Source organism: Electrona antarctica (genome assembly GCF_951216825.1).
Source record: "Electrona antarctica genome assembly, chromosome: 17".
In the NCBI taxonomy this organism is placed as follows: Eukaryota; Metazoa; Chordata; class Actinopteri; order Myctophiformes; family Myctophidae; genus Electrona; species Electrona antarctica.
Genome location: NC_136798.1, coordinates 12,753,160 through 12,765,531, shown reverse-complemented (window position 1 = coordinate 12,765,531; position 12,372 = coordinate 12,753,160). Strand labels below are relative to the sequence as shown.

General features: G+C 41.6%; 2 protein-coding genes across 2 annotated transcripts; both read right to left on the bottom strand.

Moving 5' to 3' along the window:
- Nucleotides 1–779: 779 nt before the first annotated feature.
- Nucleotides 780–2,561, bottom strand: gtf2h5 (general transcription factor IIH, polypeptide 5). The gene is made up of 3 exons (XM_079526752.1): nt 2,410–2,561; nt 1,643–1,712; nt 780–978 (listed from the first exon to the last, which is right to left on the bottom strand). Exons 2-3 carry the CDS (start codon nt 1,675–1,677, stop codon nt 798–800), a joined length of 216 nt encoding a protein of 71 aa, XP_079382878.1. The 5' UTR covers nt 1,678–1,712; nt 2,410–2,561; the 3' UTR covers nt 780–797.
- A 97-nt stretch (nt 2,562–2,658) lies between these two features.
- serac1 (serine active site containing 1) lies at nt 2,659–12,163 on the bottom strand. Its single transcript, XM_079526719.1, has 17 exons — nt 12,061–12,163; nt 10,226–10,326; nt 9,852–9,888; nt 9,613–9,755; nt 8,975–9,064; nt 8,201–8,332; nt 7,900–8,021; nt 7,326–7,454; nt 7,076–7,189; nt 6,796–6,958; nt 6,405–6,555; nt 5,926–6,067; nt 5,163–5,263; nt 4,980–5,077; nt 3,963–4,145; nt 3,612–3,755; nt 2,659–3,422 (listed from the first exon to the last, which is right to left on the bottom strand). Exons 2-17 carry the CDS (start codon nt 10,317–10,319, stop codon nt 3,286–3,288), a joined length of 1,980 nt encoding a protein of 659 aa, XP_079382845.1. The 5' UTR covers nt 10,320–10,326; nt 12,061–12,163; the 3' UTR covers nt 2,659–3,285.
- Nucleotides 12,164–12,372: the final 209 nt, after the last annotated feature.

Below are 12,372 nucleotides of genomic sequence, written 5' to 3'. Positions count from 1 at the left end.
TTTGTTAACACCCTGAGCGTCAAGGGCGAAGTTCTCCGCCCTATCAATTAGTAACGCCCAGTGCTCAGGACGGAGATTGATCAAAAGGACGGAGATTATTGATATCAAAACCGATCGCATCGCTCCACAGGCTGGGAGCGTCTGTTGAGCAACATTCAATGTTATTTTCCGGTGGGACATCATCGAAAATGTTCCCCCCCATTTTAGCCGACGAGATCGAAAATCTTAAAACGTGAATAACTCTTGATGTAAATCATTCTGTCCAATTCTAAGAAAAGATTATGTGTTAGACGGCCCATCGCGGTCCCGTCGCTAGTTGCGTTAGAATTAATCACACCTCCCGTTGTTGTTGATCGCATCAAGTGTTTTGGCTACATCAAGCTATTTCAGCCACATCCGGGATAGCATCCGGTCCGTCGCTAAATGGGCTCCACTGCTATAAATCGCTGGGCACTATGATTTAATGGACTAAATAACCCCGGGCGTTCGGGGTGTTAACAAGGTTATTTATGCTGTAAATTGCCCACAAACCAGTGCGTGTGTGTGCGTGCATGTGTGTGTGTGTGTTTATGTGTGTGATACAGCTGCGCCCTCTGGTGGTGGGCGGGTGGTGTTACAGCGTGACACACAGACACACACACACACAGACACACGGACGTGATCTGCTGGGTCTCATAGTAAATGCTCACTGCGTTCGCAATCACTGCGTTCGCAATCACTGCGTTCGCAATAACAGAATCAACACTCCACCCTGAAATACTTTAGTCCACAAACCAATATTCTTTTGTAGATTGTGTTTATTTCTGAGAGAAGGGGAATGAATTCTGATCCATTAACTCGCCAACTCTGTCCTGAAGTAACTGAACCACCTCTGCCAGTATGAACACATGTGTATCATCAAGGTCCTGGATAATGAATTTCTTCCCCAGGGCAGACGTCTCATCCAGGTACAGGAGGAACTGTTTCATGGCAGGATCACTGTAGGTGGACAGAAATAAGGAACATACATACATACAAGTGAGTTTAACACATGATATTTCCAAGGCACAATATATTACTATTGTAAATGTAGTCAACCTATTTGATCAATGAGTAACGTGGGCAAAGTGTTACTATGCCTCATGTTCATACTATTGATGTTCAATGATGGTAAGCTTTAGTCTTAGAGTTACCGTTAAAATTGTTGCATCACTTGTTTATCATTTATCAATGTGATTTCTCTCCTTGTTAGAGCTGGGGAGCAGGGGTCTCTTTGTGCAAAAACACGCTATAGCAATGCCCTCTATGGGAATATATAGCTATTTAACACTCATTTAAACAAAATATCACTTACAGCACCTCCATGGTAACCAAACTTTTTTTTAAGCAATCTAGATGGTAGCCTAGCCACCCACTGACTCATTGGCTTCACAGTAGGTGAAAGCATCTCTCTCTACCAAAATCACCAGATTCCCTTTACCACATGCATTTTCAGAAGAACACATTTTGCATCCTGCATATTGGACACTGCTCCATGCCCAACACATTACAAGTTGATCAGATGACATGTTTACAACTCACAAGACATGTTGAAACACATGTTGAGTCACTTTCTGAACCCAAGAAGACACCTGGTGCATTATACTAGTGTTTAAATCCTTACCATTCAACCAGAACACCCTTGAGTACGTTGACCATGGTGATGTACGGACGAATAGAGGAAAACCTGTAGCCTAATTCACACACATGAAATAAAGTTACTGAGATAATGACCCAGAGAGAAATGCGTAAAGTTATAGCACAATAAGTGTAAATGAAGACCTAGCCATGGTTTACAATGACGCTCGTCTATGATGATGAGTCTGACAGTCATGTTTCAGAGCTAAAGACCAAGGTTTAAATGTAGGGTAAGTTTTTACTTTACCGGTATGTGATCTATATTCTGATAGTCTACTAATAGTTTGTTCAGTGCAACCTACGTTATTGAACAAACTATTGTCGTACTCGAGTGTACGACAATAGTGCTTTGACCTTTCAACAAAATCACTTACCTAATAGTACGCCTTTTAAATTAATGGTTTATTATAATGCACCCAATTTCCAGCAGTGGGGGATTACGTGATCTTTCAAGCTAAGCTACTCAATTTAGCAGAACAGCTTGTCCGACTGCTTTATAATAACATAACAACTCAATACAACCAAGCTCACAGGCAGCGCGAAAACGTGTATTAAACGTTGAGCTTGTAGATCAATTATATATAACGATGATAAAAAACTAATTTTGGTGCTAGACATCGCCGTGCGACAGAGCATCTGCTAAGGCTAGGCGAGCTACTAGGCTACACGAAATAAACACTACGGGGTTAATTATTCTGTCGTTTTCTGACATTAAGTATGAAATGGGAAAACAAATAACGATTAACTACTTACAGCACCGCTGGGCTAGGACCACACGCTTTGATGGTCAAGAAGATAGATACGTAAACCTTTCAGCAACTATTTTTGTTGTTAGCCGAAACACTAACTGGCAACTGCTGAGAAGTGAACAACAAAGCATTGTGGGATATAGCCTACGTACATGACACACGATTCCAAATCAAGGTACCGTATTCAATTCAACACCATTTTATTTGACATGGGACTGATGTCATAACTGAAAATATGTTTAGAAAGCAAACAATAAAAATAACACAACATTAAATATTATTAGCATTCAGGCAGGTGAGTGAGGTAAGGCTCAAATTGAATTTATGGCACAAGGAAGGTACAGTATGACTGCTATACAGTTGTTAGAAGAAAAATAAATGCAGTAGAAAATAAAGGGCTAAATGTGTGCACCTTGCTTCAACTCATGAGCACCTGGATAAACAGCATCATGTATTAATGTGGAGATTAAGATAACAAGAGAAATAAAACCTGGCCATGTTTCATCTCTATGTAAACAGTCATGCTGATTTTTTAAAACATTTCATAATTAAAAACCATCTACTAGAATAACTAGATTATGATTTATTCATGGTGGACCAGTGTGCCTTGATCATAGCTACTGCAGGAGGACAGAGATGAGCACCGTGGCCGTGGTTCCTCCATTATAAAGATCTCAATAATAAATAAAATAAATCTCTTAATATTCATATGCTATTATCCATGTGACATTTCATTTAAATGTGCAACAAGGAGAGGCAGTTGGGTTTTAATTTGTTTGGGAAGAAGACATTCATACACTAGCTACCTAAATCCCCCCCCACCCCCACACACATTTCAAGTATACTGAATAGGTCATGTCTGTCTTTGTAAGGTCCAGCATCAGTGGTCGATGTGGTTCTGCAGTGCTTCATTGACGAACTGGAGGGTGCGCTTGTAGAGGAAGGAGTCTTTCTTTTCCGGCTTGCAGATGTTGAGATGATCTACATCCACCTCAATCAGGTCCCCAATGCCCAGGTCTGAAATATGTACCCGCAGGAAAGTTAAGACTATAGTGATGGGGTTGCACACTGTATGACTTGTATACGGCAAGTATCGATGAGAACATTTCTGGTGCAATTCATATATTTTAGCATTTTCAGTACCAATTTCTCCCAAGAAAATGGATTGCACTCAACCAACAAGCTTGCTCCACCACAGTTGCTTACCTGCTGACTGCATCGGTACCACCACACTCTTGATCATGGGGCCGATGGTTGTAGGATGTGTCTCTGCAAAGCTCAGCACCTTGAACTCCCTCTCTCTGGCAATGTTCAAGAAGTTCTCATTCAGGTCCTGCAGTGCTGGCGAGTCTAAAGTTACAATATAGACATGCTCAAACATAATGAATGCACAAATTAAGTACTAAAACACATGTCAAATTGCACATAAGCCACACCAATCCAACAAAATAAAGATGTTTGCCTAAACTGACATCCTGTATTCATTAGCATAAATGCATACTGTCTAACTCTAATACCTTTTGAAAGAATACAAAATAACACTTGATTTTCACTGACCTCTACAGAGCTCCCTGACTTCAATGGAGGGGAAAAGGAGGTATCTGACATTGACGGAGTACTCGGCCATGAAGGTGCCATGGTGAGGAACACTATAGAACAAAACGCCTTTGGTATTCTTCATCAGCTCGTGCATTTCTGGGTCCTCAGAAGCATCCATCAGCATCTGCTTCACTAGTAAACCTAGAGTAGAAATTAGACACCAGAGGTAAGAGGCTTAATGTGACCTTTCTTGTGTTGCCCAGTTTTATTGCTGGATTTCTGGCCAGATTGTGGCAGGGGAATGTCATAATGTAGCTGCAGTGAGTTTGTAAGATATTTTACTTACTGAATTGATATGCTCAATGTAGATTGTTTTAATGAACCACTCACTACAGTATATTTCATTGACTGGATTACGAAGGGATCTATGATAGGCCTCCCTCCTGTTTTACACTACACTAATATCTTTGTTCACATGCCTCATTTGCCATTTTCACAGAATGTTAGTCCCAGTACCGGGATGGCGGGTTCATGCTGCTTAACGCTTACTTTTCTTCAACCACATCATTTGCCTTGCCTTCATCCTCCTTGATTTTGGTTTTTGTCTGTTTTCCTTTGAGTTATGTAGTTTCTATAGAGGGTATGCGCATGCTTAAAGTGAATGGCCCATCGAGTGGCAAAGTGAGTTTAACATTGTTTAATGACGTTTACTGCAATCAGATAGGACTTTTCTGTTTGGATGTATGGGCTGTCAAGGCCAGAAAGTAGTTTTTGCCACTCAGTAGGCGTTCCTGCATAACTTCCTGGTTTGGTGATGTCACACGCATACCCTCTATTATTAGATTATGCTTATTTTTTTATGCATTTAGTAGGGAATGGTTCTTTAGAAAACAAATCTAGGCTTGTACCTGCCATCATTGTATTATACAACCCTTTATGGGAAATTAAGTTTTGTCCAACTTCCCATTTAAGTCAAATGCAGCGTACCAATTTCATCATACAGTAGGTACAATAATAATGTCAGTGAATGCATACCTCCCATGCTGTGTGCTATCCAGACCACAGGCCTCTCTCCCACGCCAGCAGTCTTCAGTTTATTCAGTAATTCACGACTCCTGTAGGCCAGAGATTTCCTAAGGAGAGAGAAACATGAAAGAGTTAATCAACTGTTTATCACTAAAAGGGGTGAAAAAAACAACACTACAGTACATTATTCACCTCTGGTTTTCAGCAGGACACTTGGCCTTCCAGTCACTTAGGTGACTGTCATACTCCACTGATAATATCCTCAGATTCGGGCAGTCTGCAGCAAGCCAGGACTGGTTCACATAGGAGCGATATATATAAAGACAATGAAATCACTGTTAACTTATTATCACACAGGGTTGTAGTGAGTAAGAGGACCTAATTTCTCCTTTCATTGTCAATGGCAAATATGAGACGTGTGAGGACAAAAGCTGAGGGGCCCGCGCCCCTCAAAAAACCCCTCACCTCTTGACCATGATCATGTAAGATGACAACTGAATTTATGTGATTAGTTAGCCGATTTGCTCATCTACATGACGTAAATTCTCCTTGCATTGTCAATGGCAAATGTGAGACGTGACGGGTCGAAAAGCTGTATATAGGTCAACCCGTGTGAAGTGAGGGGCGCCCTTATCATCGTACATAATCATGATGTAACATGTCGATTTGCTCAGACACATATGACATTCTCCTTTCATTGTCAATGGCATTTCATGTTTGTTGGCACAAAAAGCCGATTTGCTCAGACACATGACGTAAATTATCCTTTCATTGTCAATGGCAAATGTAACACGCTAGCGCCCCTCAAAAATGGAGACAATAGCAGTTCTACAAGCTCACAACATGTTGTGAACTTGTAGATCAGCTATTTGCACCTGACCATGTAACCACAAATTATAAAAAGTGGCTTGAGTGGTAAAGCGCATCACACCCAAAGCTGACGTGTGTGGCTCACCTTGGGCCAGCATTCGGTGTAGTCCTCTCTGTTTACTGCTCCCTTCTCCACTTCTTCACCATCACAATCTTTCTGTCTCCATGTCTTAAAGGCTGCACCCAGAAGTCCATGGACAAACAGCACATCTGCTTTGATCGGCTGCCTGGAAGTTGATACAATGTCAAAAGCAAGGTCAAGTTTATGTATATGTCCCAAGCTGGGCAATTCATTTTACAGCAGATAATAAAAGCTCTAAAAGACATAAAACAACAACAAGAGACATACGTATACATTATCACAAGATAGACATAAGCTGAGTGTCAGTTTAAATCATGACAAACAAAGGCTAACTGAGACTGTAATCGAATGTGTAGATGATAATAAGATACAGTGAACCCGGAACCAAGGGCGAAGCCTCATTTATGCTATAAACAGATATTTAAGCTAACAATACAATAATAACAGCAATAAATAATGGATTTTGATCACTCTGTGCTTACTTGTCACGTGTCTGTGGATGAAGCACATACACCCCGTCTTGATATTTCTCCCTCACCGCCTCCCTGTCCAGGTTGGCTAGAGCCCGGGCTGCATGAGACGCCTGCATGACATGTGGGGACTGCATCATCTCTGCCAGGACAGACACCCAGCCTGCAGATCAGCACAACCCACCATTGTTACGCTAGTATTGTAAGTCATTTGTTTCCAGTGCATCTTGTTCATAGTAAAGGAGATTAAAAAAGAAAGTATTCAAAGTAAGCAGTTGCTGTACTTTGATCGCATAATGATTTGATCTGAACATGGATATCCCTTTAAAAAGCCAATTCTAATCATGGATACAAGTCACGTCAAACCAAACCAAACCAGATACCAAAGCAGTTTGTGTCCTACCAGATTGTACTATGGCATGGTGAGCGCTTTCGTTGAGTGCCAGGTTTCCTATGATGCGAACAATGTTCCTCTGAATCTTGTGTGAGTCCCTACGAAGCTGGTAGACCCTCTGGAGGAGCTGAAGACCTCCATTGGCAACTATGTGGTCACAGTGACTCTGGACCTGAACATGACCAACGCAGTATTTCTGTAAGCTTTAGTCACACTTTATATATTGTAAAAAGAACTAGAAGTGAAGGTTATTCACCGTATATTAGATTTAACTGAAACAATCATCTACCTTAGAGTGTTGTACTAGTGCTTGTAGACAGAAGGATTCCACCTTCTCAGAGGGAACAGAGGTGAGGCTTTGGGCATAGGGTAAGCCATTGCCGCCAAAACACCACAGGCCACCCTGTAACATGGGAGAACACAGTAGACAGGGGAGAAGCTCAGAGAGGAAAAGATACATATTTAAAATGTTGTGTGGAAAATCTGATTATTTCTTCCCTTAAAAAATACCAATTTGTGTGTATGTGTGTGTGTCTCACCCTTTGTGCTGCCAGGGACTGACTGCTCTCTCTCAGAGCCAGTGAAGTGAAGTACTCAAGACATTTGTCCACCTCAGACTGAGGTATAGATGCAAGCAGCTGCCTTAGGCCGTCTTCCATTGAGAAACCCTGTGAAGATGACATTGGCTATCTTTAATATGAAGCCATCACAGCTGCAGTTGGAAGGTACTGTCTGTGATTTGCCGACTGACTATATTAATGAATCGTCAACATGACTTCTCTTCAACTAGTTTGCCAGAGATGAGTGGGTAGCGAGACAGTCAGGACTCTGGAAGTTCACCCCTTGGCCTACCCAGTCTGCATGTGAAAATGTCACTGAGCAAGACACTTTACCCCTAACTGCCAGGTGCTGTATTAATAGCATCCACTCTGTCTAATAGTTCATTGCATTGGATTTATAATGTGCAAATGTACTTGGCAAATACCCCAATAACACAATTATTATTAATTATTAACTTAATTAAAAGTAGACTAAATTAATTGAGTCTATAGTGGGCTGACTTTATATAAAGAACTGCACACTTATGGGATAGAGGAAGAGTGAAGTACGTACGCCTTCCACCTCAGGCAGTGCAGGTGGGCAGAGGAAGAAACGCAGGTCCACTTCAGGAGTCCGGGCCAAACCCACCGCAGTCCTCTGATCTAGAGCCTGCGCTGCTGTCTGGTATTGGTAGTCTATATGTTGGAAATGGATATGAATCAATCCCGGTTAAGCTCACTTTATTTACAGCAAAAACACGACATAAATGACATTCTTTTTTTTATAGGACAGAAGTGTGTGACAAAGTAAAAAGAAGCCTTTACAAATCTACATTTAACAAGCAATGTTATAGTTTGTGTTGTATTTATTTTACCATGCCAATGATGGTTGTTACTGAGGTCCTGTACAGCCTGTAGTCTGACAGCCTTGATGGGTGACCGTGTTCTCTTCAGCAGCACCCATAATGCCACCTCATGGGGGTCTGCGTCCAGATGGCTAAGGTGCTCTAAGAAATAGGCACAAGCCCAGAAGAGACATGCACAGAAGAAACCATAAGATGAATATGCCAAGGGCATTCTGTAATCTAGTCTAATTCACAACGTTCAACTCCATCTACCACAATAAGCACCTCTACAACCTTAGATAATACTGAGGTATAACACTGAGGTAAAAACTGACAAGAAGTTGGAAACCTTGCTGACCTTTTGGTTGCAAACTTTGTTTCATCAACTGTGCAGCTGACCCCCCAAAAGGTTAAAAGTGACATTATTACAATAGCTAAAACAAAAGTAATTCATTAAATTATTTTTTGCAAAATTTGCTACATTTTCACAGGTCTAGAATGTAAAAAAGCAGTAGTCCCTGGCATTTTCTTAAAACAGGAAATACCAGTACACTATAGACATTGCATTATTCACACTCACGTGTGCATGGAACTCATGAATGTACAAAACCTTTGACATTCAAACCCAGGACATGCCAAGCAGGTGTTTCCGTTTGCCTACATGTCACACTCTAAACAGCAATGGCTAACTCTGCCTCAAGCAGCGGAAGCAGGACAGAGTTTCAAACGATTTCCCTTTGAGGGCCTTCTCCAGGTAAATCTGTAGAATGTGCTTGTTGCTTCAGAAGGATATTATTTCCTCACCATCTAGTGGTCGCAGCAAAATCCTAGATGATATTTCAAGAAACCTTCTTGCTGCTTTATGGAGCTCTCTCCTGGCTTTGTACGTGAGCCCTGAAACAGACAGATCATGGAGGAAATATAGGACATTAAATGTCTTGTGAGAATTAGATTTATATCTTTGTGGTGTTTAAGACACTGCACATAAAAGAGAAAAGATAACATCGTAGAGATTACATTAATTATTAAATGTTAACTCTGTATACATAGATATAGTGACATGCAAGCCTTGACCGGTGGAATTTGGAGGCTACAGACGGTTTCAACATTGGGAGTAGAGGGGAAGGAAGGGATGACAGGATGCAGGGAAGAGAAATCACTGGACACCTGGACATAACAAATCTTTCTGCTCAACCAGGAAAACAGATGAAACTTCCACCCCCCCTATATCCATCCGGTCTGGGCCAAGAAAGTTTCCTCATTAAAATGGGACTATTCTCAAAGTTTAAATCCATTTTAGCTGTAAAAGTAATGCCTATTACAGAGCAGGCCGCCATCTATCCCAGGAACTACACATGTGAGAGTGTGGCTATTATCTTGGGACATATGATGACTTACACTCTGTGCCATAAAATCCAGGTTAATGACATACAGTACAGTACCTGCAGCTACATTCTCCTGTTCTTTTGAGGGAGTGGCTTTCAGATAGATGTAGGACTTGTATTTTTCTTGAAGAATTGCCTGAGTGTCAATCGTCACAGCCTTGTCCAAGACTGCCACCTCATAAGAGATAAAAACACAACCACTGTGGACAGAAACAGTGATGGATATTAGGTGTCATTGAAAGTGACAATATAGTTAGTATACCTAGACCAAGATGTGAAATGCTCACGTAACTCACCCGAACACAATTGCACCAGTCACTTTCGCAATCTTCCCTAAAATTAAATACAAGAAAGGGATCTGCATTAGAAAATTAATTCAAACTAGTGGCCTACCCTGTGTCCCTAGTTTGAATTCCTGTAGGCCCTGAAGAATATACACAGAATGTGAAAATATGTACACACACACACACACACACACACACACACACACACACACACACACACACACACACACACACACACACACACACACACACACACACACACACACACACACACACACACACACACACACACACACACACACACACACACACACACACACACACACACACAATTAGATTGATTTAAATAAAAGCTTATACGTGTGTGTTCAACTTCCACAGCTTACTTATATCCTTCCACGGAAGACCTCGCTTCACTCCTCCTGGGCCAGTTGAACTCAGCCTCCGACAGCGGATCATGCGGAGTGCTGCTACAGACATCCTCAACCTTCACCAATGCAACAAGAGTAAGCCAATGCTAATATATCCATTCAATAAGTACAGTTACAGGTGACTCTTGTTAAAAGAACAGCAGTGATCCCCTGGCCCTGTTTACCATGGTAAAGTGAAATAAGTGAGGACGGACACAGAAAATGGTGTCTGTGTACGCGCATACACAGACACAAATGTAGACGTTTGCTCTAGTTCAGCGGCCCCTCTCTGGGGAGGTCACAGATGGGGCTAATGTATATGTAATAGCAGGCACACAGCATCCGTTAACTAATCAAAACCAATCATCATCAACATCATCACTTTAACTTACATAGGTTTCAAAAAAGTCAACAGCATCGCCACAATGAGTCAGGGATATCCCTGCGATATTCGCTTGCAGGGTCTTTCTCTCCTGTCTTCAGGTGTGTGTTGGCATCTAAGCCAAGCTGTAGGATACCGCTGCATTAGAGGTGGCCCATAGATAGGCCTACCCGTTCAACCAGTATCAATGTCGCCCCTCCCGTTTTTATGCAAGAACTTCTGGGAACTCAGATTAGTATCGATGTGATGATAATTGGTTGAATCCCCCTAACCCTCTGCAGACAATGCTGCATGGGATGCACATAGGCAGGCTGCAGGCAGACTGAGTCTTTGTACCGACTGCCTGTGATCGCAGTGGTTTCGCATTCAATGGTTTAAGGAAGATTAAGATATTGCAGAAGAATTAACTTCTGAGAAACTGTGACACTTGATGGCATGTATTTTTGAATTGTCTCAAAGTCAAACCTGTGCCAAACCTATAGGCATGGCTGCTTTGATGCGTTTTTGTAAACATTCCGTTTACGTGGTAACAAACAACCATGCCTTTCTTTATGCAAAGCGGGAGGGTGAGGTTGCCATCTCGGGCGGTGCTGCTGGCTATTGTACTATAAATCATGTATACTTTTTACATTACAGGTTTTGTAGCAATTTGTAGCAATTGTTTATATATTAGACCTTAATTGTCGAATGTTTAAGCATGTAACATGTTCTAATCATGTATACTTTACATTACTTGAAAACATTACATTTTCCAAACATATTTTTTTCAACATGCAAGTCGCTGTTGCACTGCAAGTCTGCGACTCAGCAGTCAAGCACAAAGTTGGACTTTATGTTGTAGCCCTGGCTGGCTGGAACACATTATCGTTGGGGGATGATACCAAATGGGCTGATGTGTAACAGTCCAGATATGTCAAGTTGAGTCTGAGATGAGGATGGGAGGAACTGGCACTTGCAGTAATACTGGGCAGGTAACCGGTTACCGGAATGCTAGTGGGTTATCTTTCAAAACACAATCAATTTCAATTTGTAATAATAATTAAAAAACAAACAATGGGTTCTGTCTGAGGAGTTATAGAAGTACAGTAACAGTATATCTAATGATCAAACCGATGGTTTCATGAGTCTGACTAGTATTACTCGAACATCAGAAACAAATGACACTTCGCTACTTTCACCAACTTGATTTTTTTTAATGTAACCTGCTATTGCTATGGCGTACCGTTATACCAGTTCCATTGTTGTTAACAGTAAATGAAATAAGCCGGGTGTGACAGTGACACTGACAGCAGCAGGTTAGCAAGATGGCTAACGCGACTCGCTAGCTAGATACAAAGGCTTGATTCTAGTTTTAGGAATGTGCCTGGTTGGTTTTATGTTGGTAGCAACACAAAGGAATGTGATATCCAGGATGCAACAATTTCTTTACCTGGTTCAGTGGTGTGATTTGAAGTGCTAACTTTATGTCCTCCCGTCCGACAGCGTTATGTAAACAAACACATACTTGCCCCAGCTCCACTCATACGTCATTTACCACGTGAATGACACACGCACACAACACACGCGCGCGTATAGCGCGCGCGCGCACACACACACACACACACACACACACACACACACACACAGCTCTGGACCATAGCATTAGGAGTCAGCCTACTGTAGTACAGCTAGTATTGAAGTTTTGTACATGTACTCCCACAGTTGCTTGTGTGTTTTACTATATCCGTGCTGTTTTTCCTAT

Coding starts and splice junctions, on each gene's coding strand:
- serac1 (XM_079526719.1), bottom strand. CDS start 10,319: ATGTCTGTAGCAGCACTCCGCATGATCCGCTGTCGGAGGCTGAGTTCA. Junction 8,022..8,200: donor TAACAACCATCATTGGCATG/GTAAAATAAATA, acceptor TCCAACATATAG/ACTACCAATACCAGACAGCA. Junction 7,455..7,899: donor CACTGCCTGAGGTGGAAGGC/GTACGTACTTCA, acceptor TCATCTTCACAG/GGTTTCTCAATGGAAGACGG.
- gtf2h5 (XM_079526752.1), bottom strand. CDS start 1,677: ATGGTCAACGTACTCAAGGGTGTTCTGGTTGAATG. Junction 979..1,642: donor AAGGGTGTTCTGGTTGAATG/GTAAGGATTTAA, acceptor GTCCACCTACAG/TGATCCTGCCATGAAACAGT.